This window comes from Equus quagga, chromosome 14, assembly GCF_021613505.1.
Source record: "Equus quagga isolate Etosha38 chromosome 14, UCLA_HA_Equagga_1.0, whole genome shotgun sequence".
Taxonomy (NCBI): Eukaryota; Metazoa; Chordata; class Mammalia; order Perissodactyla; family Equidae; genus Equus; species Equus quagga.
The window spans coordinates 84,220,712-84,238,042 of record NC_060280.1 but is presented as its reverse complement, the minus strand read 5'-3'; the positions used below and the strand labels follow the sequence as shown (position 1 = coordinate 84,238,042).

At 60.5% G+C, this 17,331-nt stretch overlaps 2 protein-coding genes across 3 annotated transcripts in view; both read right to left on the bottom strand.

Annotated features, from left to right (window-relative positions):
• Positions 1 to 1,532, bottom strand: part of SAMD1 (sterile alpha motif domain containing 1) — a 3,986-nt gene extending 2,454 nt beyond the window's left edge. Inside the window, exons 1-2 of the mRNA XM_046638276.1 lie at positions 900 to 1,532; positions 4 to 535 (exon numbers count right to left, since the gene is read on the bottom strand). Of these exons, the coding sequence (XP_046494232.1) occupies positions 4 to 378 (375 nt within the window). The 5' untranslated portion in view covers positions 379 to 535; positions 900 to 1,532. The remainder of the gene's footprint in view (positions 1 to 3; positions 536 to 899) is intronic.
• Positions 1,533 to 1,668: 136 nt separating this feature from the next.
• PRKACA (protein kinase cAMP-activated catalytic subunit alpha) lies at positions 1,669 to 14,145 on the bottom strand. Of its 2 annotated transcripts, none has more exons than XM_046685571.1 (10): positions 14,109 to 14,145; positions 9,984 to 10,045; positions 9,404 to 9,532; positions 7,927 to 8,025; positions 6,880 to 6,962; positions 5,954 to 6,080; positions 5,778 to 5,873; positions 5,566 to 5,688; positions 3,543 to 3,707; positions 1,669 to 3,137 (listed from the first exon to the last, which is right to left on the bottom strand). In XM_046685571.1, the coding sequence occupies exons 1-10, from the start codon at positions 14,128 to 14,130 to the stop codon at positions 3,012 to 3,014; spliced, it is 1,032 nt and encodes a 343-aa protein (XP_046541527.1). In that variant the 5' UTR covers positions 14,131 to 14,145; the 3' UTR covers positions 1,669 to 3,011. The 2 variants fall into 2 exon arrangements, with proteins under 2 accessions (XP_046541527.1, XP_046541528.1); XM_046685572.1 differs by lacking the exon at positions 14,109 to 14,145 and adding an exon at positions 10,152 to 10,557.
• Positions 14,146 to 17,331: the final 3,186 nt, after the last annotated feature.

Genomic DNA, 17,331 nt, shown 5'->3' with positions numbered 1-17,331 from the left:
AGCAGCGGCGGCGGCGGCGGCGGGGCCCCCGCGGGGGGCGCGCGGCGGGGCCGGCGGGGTGGCTCCGCGCCGGGGCGGCTGGACGCGCGCCGCGTTGCGGTACGAGATGCTCCCCTTGTAGCTGACCCGGAGCACGGCGCGCTGCTGGATCAGTTTCTCGAGCTCGGCGCGCGTGCGCTCCGGCTCCGGGCCGTGCCGCCGCCGCACCATCCGGCAGATGCGCTCCAGGTCCGGCCGCGCCTTGCGCGAGCGCAGCGAGTCGATGGTGTCCAGGATCCACTCTTGGTAGTGGGGGGAAGCAGCGGACGACGAGGCAGCGGCCGCCGTGGTGGCGGCCGCCGCCGTCTCCGGCGGGGGTAGGGCCGGGGGCCCCGCCATGCCTCCCGCCCGGCCCGGCTGCACCGTGCGCGCTGCCTCCCTCCCAGCGCGGCGCCCCCCTCCCCGGCTCCCCTCCCTCCGCCGCTGCCCGCCTCCTCCGCCTCCCCCCCCCGGGGGGGCGCAGCGCCTCGGTGGAGCGGCGGCGGCGCTGCTGTTTCTTCGCAAAAAAAAAAAAAAAAAAAAAAAAAAAGAGCGGGAGAGAGAGAGAGAGAGAGAAAAAACAGTGAGAGAAAGAAAAGAGAGAAAAAAATATGCACACACTCACTCACTCGCACGCACGCACACACAGACCCGCTTCTGCTGGGCGCGCGCGGGGCCGGGGATGCGAGGAGGGAGGAGGGGAGCGCGGCGCGGCCGGCCCCTCCCCGCCGCCGCCGCCGCCGCACGCGCGCCCTGCGCCCGGGACACTCCGGCCCCCCTTCCTTCCCTCCCTCCCTCCTCCCCGCCGCCCGCCTTCCTCCCTCCCACCCCCACGCGCCCGCTTTTAAGGTGGAGCCCGGGCCCCCCGCCCGCCCCTTTACCCTGCGCTCTCGCTCACTCCGGCTCGCTCCGGCCCCCCCTTACAACTCCCGCGCGCTTTTTAAGGAGGCGCCGCGGAGTTGGCGCCGGGGCGGGGGCGGGGGAAAGCGGCGGGCGGGGGAGGGGGAGGGGAACGCCGGGGGGAGGGGAGAGGGGGCGGGCAGGCGGCGCTCGGCCGCCCTCCAGCCATTGGGCGCGGGACCCAGACGTCCCCGGCGCCCAGCCCCCCTCTCCACGCCTCCCCGGCGCGCTCCGCTCTCGGGACCGCACTTACCGGGAACTCGCCGCCCGCGGGCCGGGCCGCCGCGCTCGCCGGGCGCCGCGGGGACCCTTGGACCGCCGCCGCCCCCGCGCCTCTCGGGCGCGCTGGGCTCCGCACTCTGCGCCGAGGATGCGGGTGGGGGGCGCGCACCGTCTCCCCCACGCCTTGCCCCCCCTGCCACGCCCGCCCCCGCCGCCGCTCGGCCTCCCGGCGCGCCGGCCCCAGGGTCTCCCCAGAGCGCCCTCTCGGCTGGGGGCTGGACGCAGAGGGGGCGCGCCGCAGATGTGGGGGCCCGAACCTGGGGTCAAAGGGCAGCTTGGCGCCCCCTTCTCCTGCGGGGCGGGGGGAATTGGCGGAATTCCAGCTAAACCAGGTTTTAGAAGGATCAGCCGGGTCCTGATCAGCCTGGACGCTAGGGTCCGAAATTCCCTTTCCAAGCCCCTGGGGGTGTGTGGATGGGTGACCGAAGTCGCGAACACCAGAGACTCTTTTTTTTAAACAAAACTTTATTGGTAATAGTTTTCAAATATGTTTACAACAGCACACTCTTCAAGAGGAAGTCGCGTCCTTCGCAGCACACAGGTTGAATCGCTCCCGCGCCCACCCGGGGCCCCACCCCGGCCTGAGAGCTCCCCCTGGGATGGGGAGAAGTTATGAGAGGACAAATATGCGGAGGGATGGGGTGGCTCCCCAGCGGCTCCCCACTTTTCTGTTAAGAGAAAAAAAGCACAAATTGGGGGGGGGATGGACAGCTGACAGCCAGGCAGAGGAGGAGCGCCCAGGATGGGGGGCGGAGGCTGCTGGGTGAATGAAACAGGCAGCCCCTCCCAGGCAACCCTGGCCTTGATCCCGGGCCAGGAGGGGGAGGGGGCTTTGCCTCCTTTTGGGGCGGGGTTGCCTTCCCTCCTGAGTTGAGAGGAGGCGGGGCATTAAAATCTAGCTGAGAATAAAATTAAGGAGTTTGGGGGTGCTACTGGGAGGAGCGGCCCCCCGCGGCCCCTCTGTCTTTGGAGACGGCTCCTCTTTGGCAGGGAGGGGGCAGCTGCTTCGTCTGGGTACTGAAGCCCAAGGGTGAAGAGAGGTCCGTCGGGGCAGAAATGGGCAGGGGCTTCCTACAGGGGCTGAGCCCCTTCCAACCTGGGCGGGGGTCCCCGGGGGGCAGACGGGCAGCGGGGACTAGCAGCGTGGGGCAGAGGTTGGAACCCCAGCTCCTTCCTTTACAAACTCAGTTGCCTCCCAGCCGTGTTAAAATGGATTTGGGGCATGAAAAGGATGGGGGTAGAGGAAGGAGGGAGGGAGGCACTGGTGGAACTTAAGATTGTAAATGTTTTTTTAAAAAAATTCTAGCAAGCAGCCCACTGAACATGTCACTAAAACCTCTCCCCTTCCCAGGCGGGACTGCTCCGGAGGGAAGGCTGGACTTTCGCTCACTCGCCCTTAGGAAGTGGCGCCTGAGGTTGGGGGGTGGGCCGGAGTTAAGTTTGGGCCCCTCTTTCCACACCCTGTCCCTGGATACACCAGCAAGACCTGGTCTCACTGGAATTGAGAAACTCGTTTAAAACAGGCAGAGGTGGGCTGGGCTGGGCTGGGGGCCAGGGGGAAGGGGGAAGGCAGAAGCGGTGGGGGGTTAGGAGGGCAAAGGGGGTGAGGGGGAGCAGCTGGTGTTTCTGTCCCTCCGAATATCTGGGCTTCCTGCTCCCCCTACTCTGGAGGGTGGGGTGGGGGTGAAATTAGATGCAAGGAACTCTGGGGCCCTCTGGCTGTTCAACCCCCCCCCCCCCCCCCCCCCCCCCCCCCCCTGACCAAAAAAAAGAAAGAAAGAAAGAAAACCCACAGGGGCACAGGCACACCCCTAAAACTCAGAGAACTCCTTGCCACACTTCTCATTGATGGAGACTCGGATCTCTTCCTCCTCATAGTCGTCAAAGTTACTCGTGTCCCCAGGGCCTTTAAACTTTGGTATGAAGGGAGCTTCCACCTGGAGAGGGGTCAAGAACCACTCAGACCTCAGCAGCCAACGTAATCACTGTTACAACAATAAATGTGAATGGCCTAACATTCCTGAGGTAACCTACTATGACCCAACCCTGAGTTCAGCATTAGGGTATGGACACACCTTAACAACCCAAGGATCTTACAGCCAACTCACCAACGGGGAAATTACTTTCCAAAGAGGTGTATCTCCTGCCCAAGGTCACAGAGTGGCAATGACCCCACAGTCCTATTTCTAGACATCCATTGCTCTAAGCTGCCTCATTTAGATCAACCCAGAGCCCTATTTTCAAATTCTTCCTCCCTTTCCATCTCCCCATTGGCAGCCCTCCCTGGCTCTTGGCCTCCCCCCAAAACCATCTGCACACCAGGGGAGGGGAGGGGGACCCACCTTCCTCTGGTAGATGGCGATCCAGTCAGTCGTGGCAAACCACTTGTGGTTCTTGATATCATTGACCCCATTCTTGAGGTTCCCGAAGCGCTTGGTGAGGTCCACCTGCAGGAGGTTCCGCAGCAGATCCTTCAGGTCAGAGCTGAAGTGGGACGGGAACCGCACCTGGAGTGGGTAACACAGGTGGGGACTGGTCTGGAGCTTGGGGAGCCCAGAACAGTGCCTTTGCCATCCAATAGTCCTGTTGGGCAGAGGACCCCAAGCTGGAGTGTGCGTTGGAACCCCATAAGCCCTGCTGGCATTTATGACTCAGGAGGCTGGGGCGGGGCCTGAGAACCTGCATTTCTAGCCAGTTCTCGGCCATGCTGATGCTGGAGAGGGACCACTTTGAGAAGTGCCGCTCTAAGGTAAGTACTATGATGGTCTCCTTTTTAGACAATAAACTGAGGCTCGCAAGAGTTAAAGGGCTTGCCAAGGTCACGGAGAGGAGCAGGACAGTGTGGCTCCATCTTGTCTGTTGGACTCCAGAACTTTCATTCTTTTTTTTGTGTGTGAGGAAGATTGTTGCTGAGCTAACATCTGTGCCATCTTCCTCTATTTTATGTGGGATGCTGCCACAGTATGGCTTGATGAGGGGTGCTAAGTCTGCACCTGGGATCTGAACCCGCGAACCCCGGGCTGCCAAAGAGGAGTGAGCGAACTTAACCTCTGCGCAACTGGGCCGGCCCCAGGACTTGCACTCTCAGCCACCGCTTCCCAAGGTGGCTCTGCTGGGGCATGGGGATGCAATGTTAATGCTTAGGAGAGAAAGGATCATCTTTCCCTTTCTCTCCCCACAGCTAAGGCTCTTCTGTTTTTTTAAGGCTTGGTTCAACACTCCCAGAAGCTTCCCCACACATCCAAGCCTGCAGCCTTGCACGCGAGCAGTCACTGTGCTCACAGCCCGAGAGCCAGTGCCCAGCATTGCTCCGCCTTGTACACGCTGTGCGGCCTTGGCCACGGTCCCCGACCTCTCTGGGCCAGCGCCTGCCTCTGTGGCATGAGGCAGACATCCCAGCGTTGCAGGAGGGAGACAACACTGCTGGGGGTGTGTGGGAACTGTAAAATGCTACAAAGAAAAGAGTTACGTTCATCTTCTCCTCTTCCCTTTTGGAACCTTCTAGGGCTTTTTCTTTTTTTTTCCACTTGGGCCATTTTCTTGACAATTTCTCTTTTGCCTGGTGGCAAACACCTCATCTTGCCCTCTTTAGTGACCCTACTTTGCAGCTGGTGATTTCTCTCCGCCTCCCTGAGAGGCAGGCAGCTGGCTCCCCAATTCCCAGATGGGTGAGAGGAGGCTCAGAGGGGTGAATGCACTTGCCCGAGGCTGCAAAGCCAATGGGTGGCAGAGCTGGGGCTTGAAGCCAGGAGCTCTCCCACCATTTCCTGGGCCCGGGGAAGGGACGTGGGTCCTCGGAGTGTGGTGGGGGAGCAGAAGTGGAGTTCTGGCTGCTCTTGGTCCCTTTAGTGATGCTGCAGGGTGACCTCGGACCCCACAGGTCCCCTCTGTGCCCCTGAGTGCCGGGTGCCACTGCAGGGGCCTCTGGGGAGCTGCCACCCAGCCCGCGCCCTCACGGTGAGGTATGCATTTGGGAAGAAAGTGCGGGCTGTGCACCCTGAGTACTCCAGGTGGGCTCCGGGGTGGCACCTGGGAACCTGCCACATTCGCTTTTCTGCTGGGAAACTTGTGGAACTCAGGCCAGGGGGACAGCTGGGGACAAGCAGAGCCCCACTGGGCAGGGTGGGGGCTCGGCTGAGGCCTGGGCTCTGGAAGCTCTTGAGATTTCTGCCAGGGGGTCCAGGATGAGGCAGTGAGGTTGTGCAAGGCGTTGGCCTCAGTGAGCATGGCCGGTGCGCCCGGCTTCACTGCCTGGCCTGACTTAATGAACTTCTAGACTGTTCTGACAAGGAGCAGAGCTCTGCGGTAGGAGGACAGGCGGGGAAGGGTCTGTCCAGGGGCTGTGCCCCTGCATCCGGGCCTCACCTTCCCGGAGACAATCTTCTCGTAGATCTGGATGGGCTGGTCGGCAAAGAAGGGTGGGTAGCCAGCGGCCATCTCGTAGATGAGAACCCCCAGGGCCCACCAGTCCACAGCCTTGTTGTAGCCCTACAGGGAGAGGGGGCACGGGGTGAGGGGAGGCGGGGGGACGGGGCCCGGGCCTCAGTGCGGCAGGCGGGGTCGGGGGGAGTGCCTACTTTGCTCAGGATGATTTCCGGGGCCAGGTACTCGGGGGTCCCACACAAGGTCCAGGTGCGGCCTTTCACGCGCTTGGCGAAACCGAAGTCTGTCACCTGTGGGCACAAGAAGGGGCAGTTGGCCGGGCCAGAGGGGTGTCGGGCCGGGCGGCTGGCTGCCCGCACACCCCGGGCACCTGGATGTAGCCGTGCTGGTCGATGAGCAGGTTCTCCGGCTTCAGGTCCCGGTAGATGAGGTCGAGCGAGTGCAGGTACTCGAAGGTCAGCACGATCTGGGCCGCATAGAAGCGGGCATGGGGCTCACTGGTGGGACAAGCGGGAGGGGCCGGGTGAGCAGGGTGGCCGCGCCCAGTGGGACCTGCCCGCCCCCACTGGTCCAGCGTGTTGGCCTCTGGAGGAAAGCGTACAGCTCAGCCATCTCAAATGCGCCAGCAGAGAAAGGGGGAGAGCCCAGACGTCCGTCAACAGAGGGACAGAATCAGAGTGTGGCTGATACACACTGGACTCGCCCCAACACCACCTCCAGGACAACCAGGAGCTAGCTCGCTGGCGAGGCTGGACCGCCAGACTGCTGTGAGAAGCGGGAGGGGGCGCCACGGCAGGCGACCAGTGACTCTGCTTGTATCAAGTCCAGACCCAGACCAGACATGTTTGGTGTTTGAAGCCGGAAAGGACAGTGGCCTTTGTCGGCTGGTGGTGTGCAAGAAGGGCGACTGAGGGGCTCTTCTGGGGTGGCAGAAATGCTCTGTATGGTGTTTTGGGTGGTGTTACAACAAGTGTATGCGGATGTCAAAGTTCACGGAACAGAACATTGAAGACCTGTGCATTTCATTGTATGGAAAGTGCATATCTATATAAAAAAGTAAAATAAAACAATAACGTAAACTTAAAAAACCACATAAAATTGCCAGCCTACATGGTGAAACTTGTGTCCCCGTGCCTGCTTTGGGTCATGGTGGTTGAGACAGCCTGGATTCCTCAGCTCACAGGGAACAAGAAGACACAGGGACCTGGAGAGGCCATTCCGCGTCCCCAGACGGCTTGGTTATGAGCTGCCGCCTGTGGCCAGCCCCAGGCCCAGGGTGGTGGGCAGCTGGCTCACCTGAACCTTCCGATCCGCCGCAGGTGTGAGAACATCTCCCCGCCAGGCACGTACTCCATGATCATGTACAGATTCGAGTTGTCCTGCGGGAAGCAGCTGCTGATCAGGGGCCCGCTCCCCACGCCCTGGGCCCCATCAAAGGCCTGGGGTCCTCGCCCCCAGGTGTTCAGAAATCAAGTGACAACATTCTTGGCTCACTGAGCTGCTGCCTCATTTCCTTATGCCCCTAAGAATGAAGGGACGCTGTCATCCTGCTTATGGGGGTGAACGTGAGGGCCAGCTGGAGGTGTGCAAGGCACCCGGCCAGCGTGCCCGGGCTGGAGAGAGGACTCCATGGCAGCCTGTGTCTGTCTTAAGAAAGGCCGTTGGGGCCACAGTTTTGTGATCTGTAAAAGGGAACCAGGATGGCCTACAGAATTTGTGGGGCCCCCCCACCAAAATAAGTTTGAGGCCCCTTAGTAAGAAAATGATTATGAATTTCAAGACGGCAGCCACAAGGCCTTAAACCACCAAGTGCAGGGCCCATGTGACTTCTTATGTTGCAGGCCCTCAGTGGCCCTTCCGGGTTCTCGTGGTGATGGCTTAGGATGGCACCCAAAATAGCTCACACAGGGCGCTCACGGTGTACTTGGAACTGTCATGGCAACGCCACCAGGTGGGGGCTGTTATGATCCCAATTTTACAGATGTGGAAACTGAGGCTCAGGGCAGTGAAGTCCCTGGCCAGGGTCACACGGCCAGGAAGCGTGAGCTGGGATTTGCACACAGGCTGTGGCCCTGGCCCTGTGTCAGGCTCTTGCTGTAGAGGGAGCGCTGCCTGCAAGGGATGCTGTCCAGGTCGGGTGACTTGTCCAAGGTTATGGAGCTACAGGCTGGCTCAGGAGCTGAACTTGGTCCCCCAGAGCCCCAGCTGACTCCTGCCCCACATCCCCCCGGGGGCCTCCCGTCAGTGGGCCCGCTGGCTGTCCTCGGCTCCAGTTCCAGCTCCGGGAACCCAGAGGCTGCACTGCCCAGCAGGGGCCCTGGCCCCCGGCCGCTGGGTCCCCACCTTGAAGGAGAACTCGAGTTTGACGAGGAACGGGAAGTTGACGGCTTGCAAGATGCGCTTTTCGTTCAGGGTGTGCTCGATCTGTTTCAGCTTCACCACCTGTTGGGGGGGGCGGGGAAGACGGCATGTGAGCGGGTCCTCATCTCCAAGGCGGGGCTGGGCTGCTTCCGTCCAGGGCCTACGGCCTGCGGAGCCCTGAGGGCTGGGTGCTGAGGACGTGCTAAGGCAGAGGCTGCCTGTGCCCCACGGCCCACAGTTCAGGACAAGAACACAGGAGTCCGCCCAGAGGGGTCAGAGCCAGGTGAGGAAGCTCGGGGCCCGAGGATGCCCAGATTAGGCACCTGGGAAGTCTGAGGGAAGGGGTAGTCAGAGCAGGCTTCCTGTAGGAAGGGGCGGCTGAGCTGAGACCGATCAGACAAGTGCGAGCAGGCCCGAGCAGCCCCCCCTACCTGAGCCCCGGGCTTAGTCCTCCTCAGCCCTCAGTGGTCCCTGCAGGGGCCTAGCACCTGGTGACAGGGGCACTATGGGGTCTCCACTGTGAGCACACCAGTTTGGAAGCCCAGACGCAGAGAGGGGAAGTGACTCGCCCAAGGTCACATGCAGTGAGCCCACATGAGGCCGCTGCCCGGGCCCTCGGTCGGCTCCCAGCCACACCCCTCAGGCTGGCTCCCACGCTGTCCAGCAGCGGTCACGCTCGCCATGGCGACTGCCGAGCGCTGGGAACAGGGTGGAGCGACTGGGAGCCGAATTTACAATTTTAAGTATCTAAAGTGAAAATTTAAAAACTCATACTTGATGCGGTTACTGGGCCACTTTTAAGCCTGTTTGGAACAACTTGGGCTGCATGCTTTTTCAACTTCTCTACTGTTTTTTGTCTTTTCACTGAAAATTTAACATCCAAATGAGATGTAGGGTAAGCATAAAAGACACTGGATTTCGAAGACTTGGGACAGGGAAAAGAACATAGAACGTCTCATTAACATCATTTTTACACTGGTTACAAACATTGAAACGATAACATTGTAGATATAATGGCTTAATTACAGTATATTGTTCAAATGAATTCCACCTGTTTATTTTTACTTTCCTAATGGAGCGTCTAGAAAATCTAAAACCGTGAGTGGCTTGCGTGACATTTCTGCTGGACAGCTGCGCTAGAGCAGTGCCTGGCACGCAGTAGGACCTCAGACAGGTTCGCAGAAGGAAGGTGTGTGTAAACGCCACCTCCCCAGGAGGGCTCCCGGCTGCCTCGACACAGGCAGGTACTGACCATGCGTCCTGGGGCTTGGGTCTGCACGGTGGCCACCTGGAGGGGAAGCTGCGTGAAGGCAGCACGGTGCCCTTCTGGCCCTTGCGTCTGGCATGTCACAGGGGCTCAGGAAAGAGCTGGTGAGTGGATGGTGGAGAGAGTGCTCCGGCGGCGGGAAGAGCGCGGGCAAAGGCCTGGGGGCCGGCTGGGTGGCTGGGCTGGGCTCACCTTCTGTTTGTCGAGGATCTTCATGGCGAAGTGGTTCCCCGTCTCCTTGTGCTTCACGAGCATCACCCGCCCGAAGGAGCCCGTGCCAAGGGTCTTGATTCGTTCAAACTGATCCAAATGGGCTGTATTCTGTGGGCCGAGGGCGCAGAGACTCACGGACCCGCCCCTCCAGCCTGCTCAGCTGAGCTCTGGGGTGTCCCATTGGCCACCAGCAGAGGGGGCCCTGGGGAGGGGGGGGTGAGGGGCTAAGGATGGCGGAGGAGGGGGGGCGGAAAAACAAGATGGCGAGGTTGCATTCCTCCAGCCAGGTGGCAGGGGCCAGATCCAGCCTGGCCAGGGGCCCAGGAGCCCTGGCAGCTGCGTGGGGGGCAGGGGCCTCCGGCTGGAAGCGGTAGTGGGGTGTGGGAGCCTGGCAGTGGGCACTCTGCCTAGGAGCCCCCATGGGTGTCTTGGGAGGAAACGGGGCAGGTCTGGAGCCTTCCACAGGGCCCTACAATCCTAGCCGTGTCACAGGGCTGCAGTTGGGGGACAGGGGGCCATCAGCTCACCCCTCCCAGGGCTCTGCACCTGCGGGGCTTACCTGAGCAGGATTTTCCCATTTTTTAAGAAAATCTTCTTTGGCTTTAGCTAAGAACTCTTTCACTGAAAGGAAGAGAGGAGAGTTAGATGGAGAACCAGCTCCTCAGGGCAGGCCCAGGCTATCCTGCGGAGAGGCCCACCTGTGGAAAGCGGGGTGCCGCTGTCTCACCTGGACTGACCTCCCAGTGCCTGCAGGGGCACTGGTTGAGCGGAGGGCAGCTTGGGGGGCCCTGCTCTGGGCTGGAGCCTGGGCCCCCTTGGGCCCCCTTCACTACTGAGGGGTGGGGTCCAGCCGCAACTCCATCCAAAACGGGGTGCAGGGTGACCTGGGGGTCACTCTCAGGGGGACAGAGAGCGGCGCCCAAGCCAGCCCGCCCCCCTGTCCCAGTTCTGACCAACATTCCAGGGCCAGGGCCGCCGCCGGCTGAGGTATTTATAGCCCCGGGATTTGGCTGCTCCTCCGGCCCCTTCTCGGGGGAGGCTGGCTGGGGGAGGCCTCTGGAGCTCGGGTAGCAGGCGCCCTTGGGGGGCTCAGCTGTTGCCTTGGCCCCCAGCTGGCTGTGTTCCCGCCTTTGCCAATGGAGGGGCCCTCACTCTAGAGCTGGTTCAAAGACAGCCTCGCCCGATGCCCGCCCCCCACGGCCCCCTCAGCACCCCAAGGCGAGCATCCCCATCCCACTAACATTGAAGACTGCCCGCAGCCCCGGGGCCCACTGCTCTGTCTCCTCTATCTCATTTGCTTCACTCGCCAACTTTCCTTTTATCCCTTTTCCCAGGTGACACCCTAGGAAACTGAGGCTGGAAAACAGGCATTCCTGCCAGCGCCAAGGGGCAGGCGGCAGGGCAGTCAAGGGCCAGCACTCTGGGCCGTGACTGAGTTCAGATCCTGGCTGGGGCCCTGAGTGTTCGACCATGTCTCATCTTGCCTCTGCGGGCCTCAGTCTTCCCCATCTATAAAACGGGGCAAAGGACAGGGACGACCTGGCCAGGTGCTGGTGAGGACCGAGTGAGCTAACCTTGGCGAAGGGGACTGGACAGTGGGCGGCCCTGGGTAAGGGCCATGGGAACGCCACCCTTTCATTTTGCTTTTAAGTATTTTCCTAAATTGAGGGGGCTAAGAGACAGGGGTGCACTGTGCGCTCAGGTCTTCAAGGCTGATGGGTTCTTCCATGACGGCTGTGCCCATAACCAGCCCCCAGGCCAGGCCCCTGCCGTTCAGGGACTCTCCCTGTGCCGAGTGCTAGATCTCGGCTTCCTCTCTCCCCTCATGGGTGGGGCAGCTGTCACTCTCACTGTCCAGACGAGAAGACTGACCAGGCCCAAGGTGGCCTGCTGGACCCCAGTGCCCACGAGATTAACTGCTTCGCTCCTGACTGGTCGCAGTGACCAGGGTGGCCCACAAACAGAGCTGTCCTCAAGCCCCTGATGTCCCTGCGATGTTGCTACCCTGAGGGGTTCTGCACAATGGTACTTTGGTGTTGCCTGTCATCTGCCTGTCCCATCCGTACTCAGTGCCGGGAATCCCACATGGCCTCATGGGTACCCCTCCACTGGTCCCCCAGGCTCTCCCTCAGCATTCGGAGAGAGGAGCCTTCTGTAGGGTACAAGAGTGGCAGACAGAGGAGAGACCGCTGGGCAGGAAAGCCCCACAAAGAGTGACCGGGCAGAGAAGGGGCAGTCAAGGAATGGCCAGGAGTGCTAGGCTGGCGCCTAGCTGGGCCACCCACTGTCTGAGACCTCTCTGGGCCCAGGGGCTGCACCACATCCAAAGCTTTCACCAGCAGAATCTTTCCTGACACACAACACCTTCCTTGGGAACCTCTGAACGTCCACACTGAATTCTGGATGAAGGCGGGGGAGGGTATCCCACGGGATCTACCTTCCCTCGCTCAAGGCAGAGAGGAGCAAGCTCAGAGGAATCCAGAAGGTCTGGGCCTGCCTCCCCTTTTGCTCTCAGTGGTCCCTGAGAACTGCCATGTCCTGCTTCTCCCAGACTCGGGGGGCCTGCACCTCTGGGTACCCCACTGAAAGGCTCCACAGCACCCTGATCCTAGCACAGTCCTTCTCTGGCCTCTCAAAGTGTAGAAGGGCCCAGGCTATGTCCCCTCTGGTGCCATCAGCTTGCCAGATTTGGGGATGGGGCATGGGGAGGGTAGCACCAGGAGAAACGAGAAGACAAAGAGGGATAATGATGGGGGAACCCCAGCCAAGAGCCTCCATACTCACCTCTGCTTCCTGCCTCTTCTGGCAGAGGGTGCAGTGGGGGGTGGAGTGGGATGGGGTGATCTGGGCCCATCTGCCCCTGGCCAGGGAGGCTCAGGGTGCTGGCTGTGGCTTAGGTGCCCAGAAGGCGTGGCGCAGGTAGCTCAGGAAACGGACAGTCAGGTGGGCCCAGAGGAGCAGCTGCAGCCACAGCTGGAAGGTGGTCTCTGAGTCCCCACCCCAATCACTGCCTGACCCTGGATCCATCCCAGGCCGCCCTGGGCTCTCCCAGGAACCTTGCTTTTACAGGGGTACCAAGACTACGCAGAGCCTCTGAGCTGGCTTCCTGGGAGGGCCTCGGGGGACAGGGAGGAGCAGCTGGTTGCCAGGGAAGCCTTTAAAGGTACCTGCTCCGGGCCGGCCAAGGTTTGCAGAGGCCCTCCTTGGCAGGAGGTGGTGGGAAGATTCTCAGAGGGTGTCCCTCTCAGCTGGCCTGCCTGCCCTGGAGGTGGGGTGCTAAAGCTGACTTCCCGTTACAGGCACTTCACTGCTCCGGGGCTGCCAGGCCCTGCCCTCCTCAGTGGGGCCGCATGACTTGGAGGATGGCCCCTGACGTACCCAGGGCAGCGCCCCCTGGGCAGCGGGGAAGGGGTTAAGGCTCAGGCCCAGGCAGCAGCCAGGGGCTCCCCGGGGGCTAAAGAGGCCCAGAGCTCCGTTAATTAGCTCAAAGAGCAGCTGAAGGGAAAGGCCAGGGGGGCGAGAGCCACCCTACCTCCTCCCCCGAGGCCTCTCTGAACCTGGACCCCCCAATCCTGCTACCCCAAGAGAGAAACGGGTACATCTGGCTTTGTCTTGCTCCTGTGCAGGGGCGGAGAGGAGAACGGCATCCCGGGATGTCCTTGGCCTCTGTCAACCTTGCCCTGCGCTTGGCTCTGCTCTCACCATGAAAGTCCAAACCGGAAACAAGAGGCTAAACCCAGGGGTGGGGGAGGGGGAGGCAGCTTTGACCATCTTCCTCCTTCTTTCCAGATCCCCAAAGAAGTGGAGGATCAGTGGCAGCTTCTCCCAGGGTGCCTGGCACCTGTGGCCCCTGCTGACAACAGGAAGTGGCAAAGAAGGGACATCCAGCCAGTTGTTGGCTTGTGGAGCCTGCCACCCTGCCTATGTCTCCCACAGCGGGGGTGCCAGCCTCCGCTTTGGTCCAGCTTCCATTTGGACTCACAGAGAGAATCCCAGAAAACCCCTCGAAAAGCCCAAGCTGCAGTAGGAGGCAGGAACCCAGCGTCAGACCCCCCCAGACAACAATGTCAGGACCCTCTGCTCTCCAAAATCTGGTTGTCCTGGGAATTCTGGGGCAGGGGTGCCGAGCGTGGGCTGGGACTCTCACTTCAGGCTGGTTCATCCCTTCAGTCTAGCTTGGATCCCCTGCTCTGGGCTCGACCATCCCCCAGTCTGAGCTGGACTCCATCGCTGAGCTGGACCACTCCCCAGTCTGATGGACCCCAATTCTGTACTGGACCAGCGTCCAGCATGGCATGGACTCCGTCGCTGAGCTGGACCACTCCCCAGTCTGACGGATCACCATTCTGCAGTGGACCATCGTCCAGCGTCACGTGGACTCCAGCACTGAGATAGCCCAACCCCCACTGCGAGCTGAACCGCAGCACTGGGCTGGACCACCCGACCGCCCCACTCTGAGTGGACCATCCCCCCTGGTCTGAACTAGGCCGCCCATCGCCCCCCGGCCCCCCGCTCCTCCCCAGGCCCCCAGCCCAGGGCTGTTAGTAAGGCAGGGGTGTTCAGGGTCAGCCACGGGTCCACGGGTTCTTCTCCACCTGCTCCCCAAACCCTACTGCAGCCCCTCCCTGACTCGAGGGGGAGAGAGTGCCTGGGAAGTTGCTATAGCAACAGGCCTCAGCCTCACCATCGTTGGGGTTGGAAGCCATCACTCAGTCGTCTTCTCGAGGCTCCCGGACTACGGTGGCTGGGAAGGCTCATGAGACCTGCCGCACCAGCTCGGCTGCCCACCCCCAGAGCCCTGCCTACAGGGGGAGCCAGGGAGATGACGGGGTGGTGGCAGGAAGAGAAACGCACACTGGGGGCCAGTAGCTGCAGGGGAGGGCCAGATAGGCCCCTCGAGCTTCCGTAGGCCCAACTGCGCGAAGAGAAAAGCCGGCTCGGCAGGACCCTCTCGGGCAACTGCCCGTACAACTGCCACTGCGGTTGCCGTTTGCCCCCCGAAACTTCTGCAGGATGTTAGCGGGCGACAATTCTTCCCATCCAGAGACCTCTTGGGGGCACTTCTCTCTCAGAGCTGGGATCCGCTTGTCCCTGTGGCCTGCGGGGGGTGCCGGGGGGCTCCCTCTCGCCAGCCCTGCCCCTTCTCCCGGGGGCCAGCTCCCAGGGGTGCCTTTGGCCGTCCCCGGGGCCTCTTGGGGCCACTGCCCTCTCTCAATGCCTCCAGCTTGCTGAGAGCCTGGGGTTGGGTCTTTTTCCCCCTCCCCTCTCAGTATCCTTACCCCGGCCCCTGCCAATAGCTTGGGCACCTCTGGGTACAGATTTCCCCCCACGCCACCCCAGGGCTTGTTCTAGATCCCCACCCTCTCCAAAGGAGGCGGGGGCTGTCCCGCCCTGGCACAGAGACGGCAGCACAGGGGGCTGCAGGATGCCTAATTAACTAAAATGCCTAAGGCATTTTCCTTACCCCAGTCGGGCTGGCCTCTGGCAGATGAAATTCAGGTGCCCCCTGCAGGCTGGCCTGGCTACTGCCCCCGCCTCACGCCCCACCCCACTTACAAGAGGGCAAATTTTGTAACTCCATCCTTACAGAATCAGAGCTTTGAAGTAAAGAGGGGCTTCCTTCCTCATCCTATTTCCTTCTCTGAGAGCCCCTGCAAGAAAGACTCTGGAAGGAAGACCAGCTTAGGGCATTTTCCAAAGGTGATGTGAGTCCCGTTGGCAGGGCATGAAACGATTTTAGGTATGTTTCATTTTCCTAGTTACATTGTATTTTAACGTGTATCAGGCAGAATATAGCCGGCACAGCAAGCTCAGGATTTCATTTGTATTACTGCTTAGAACAAAGTTTACATCTGAACAAAGTGAGTCAAAGTTTTTATTTTAAATTAAAATATAAGTGAGCAGAGTAAAAATCGGGGAGGTGGCTTGAGAATGTCTGGGTTGGGAAATTCTGGGGTCCAGGAAGTTGGCTGATAGGCAGATCTGGATGTGAATCCTGCCTCTGTGACATCATGGATGTCACACTAAGAGAGTTCGTTTGGAAAATTCAGGTAACAGCCCGTTATGAAAATCATTTGAGCAGACAGAGGTATGGAGACCATTCAGCCTGGCACATCCTAGATGTCCCATAAAGAGTGGCTCTGGCCTGCACTCTGAGCAAACAGCGGTTCCTTCCAGAGCCTCTGATCTTTTTCTTGGGGATCCTTTTCCCTGTGTTTCTCTCCACCCCCCACCGCATGTGTTTGATACGCCTTGAAAGTTTTCCAGGACTATGTCATCTCCCCAACTTTCAGCTGAGCCACTGCAATATCCAGCTGCCTGTCTCTACCTTCCACCTCCCAGTGGCCTCACCTGCTGGGGGCCCGGCCTTCCGCCACCCTGCCCAGTCCCCTCCAAGCTCATGCTCAGACCTTTTTTGGTCACTACCCACCTGCTCCTCTGTCATCAAGCGTTCAGCTACAGGCACTGGCCTCCCCGTCCCCCGCCCATCGGTGACATGTCAGTCCTCCCCATGGCTGCTTGGCGACTCTGAGTTCTGCCATTTGAATCAGGTGGGAATAAAGTTTCCTGGCTTCTGCGCCCAGGGCCTTCTGGGAGCGAGCACTCAGGACACTCAGATGCTGGGGTCTGTGACCAGTCATGGGGAAGAGCGTATGTGAACGTGGCTTCCTCTTCAGCTCCAACTATTTCTAAGTAACAGGAAGGGGATCCTAGCCCAGGTCTGGCTTTAGGCCTGGAGTGATGACAATTTAGGAGCTGGAGGACTGAGGAAGGGGCTCAAGGCCATTTCTGAAGGCATTTCCAGATACAGAATCTTTCTCCGGAGGACTGGAAAAGGCCAACATAATTTGGGGGCTGAGGGGAAAACAGGCCTCTCTCTGACTGATTCCTGGGAATGATCAGAATCTATTTGTTGCCTGGCAAAGCAACTCATTAGATGTCACCCGCTACTCTCCCCGACTGCCATCCCCCAAGTCCCGTCTCACCATCCTGGCTCAAGCTGAATGAGTGTTGCAAAACACAGACACTCTTCATCTCCCACTTTCCATCCTGAGTCAGGAGCGGGTGAAGAAGCCCAGGGGACTGGGTGCATGACGGAGCCTCAGTTGTGAAACCACCATGTATTGAGGGGCCTCCAAAGCGCCCAGAGCTCAGTGCACAGCAGGAGATGGGCGGGGGCTCTGCTGTCGCCCCCCCACCCCAACCAGGCAGAGGACGCAATGAATCCCAGCAAGATCGGCTCAAACTCAGCTCTGGAAGCACTGAAGCAGTACTCTAGGTTCATAAACAGTCTGCTACCCCAGTCAGGGACAGACGCTCGCTTGGAGGAGGGAACACAAGCAAAGAAGCAGAGTGACAGAAAGTGAAAGGCTGAGAGAGGGGCAGAGGGACCCAGAAAGATCCTGTCCCCCATGCCAAGTGACAGAGAAGGGAAAAACAATGCTGGAGGTGGCTCTGGGAAATGCTCAAGGGGCCAGAGGGGGTTTAGAAGGGGGCTGTGGGAAGGTGAAGAGGGGAAGGGCAGGAGAAAGATAGCGGGGGCTGGAGGGGGGAGGGGTGTGGTCACCAAGTGGCCAAGGTCCCCGTGGGGTGGAGGCAGACCCCACAGGACTCCCAGACTGGCAGAAGCCTGCGTCGGGGTCTGGCAGTGGGTCCCATCTGCGGAAGAGGTGAGTGAGGAAGAGGGGGAATTAGAATCTGGGGAGAGGGGCCAGGAAAGGAGGGAGTGGGGTGGTGACAGGGCCCCAAGTGGGGCCCCAGCGGTCATACGTGCCATGGTCGGCAGTGACAGCTGGGTGGGGGGGCACAATCTCTGCAGTGGGGGGCGGCCTTTGGCGAAGGGGCCCCTACGGGAGTCTTCTGGGGGCCCTGGGCCCCAACCTTGGACAGGCAGGGGGAAGGGGCGC

Coding starts and splice junctions, on each gene's coding strand:
- PRKACA (XM_046685572.1), bottom strand. CDS start 10,383: ATGTTGGTCAGAACTGGGACAGGGGGGCGGGCTGGCTTGGGCGCCGCT. Junction 9,533..9,983: donor AATGGGAAAATCCTGCTCAG/GTAAGCCCCGCA, acceptor CTCGGCCCACAG/AATACAGCCCATTTGGATCA. Junction 5,874..5,953: donor ACCAGCACGGCTACATCCAG/GTGCCCGGGGTG, acceptor TTGTGCCCACAG/GTGACAGACTTCGGTTTCGC.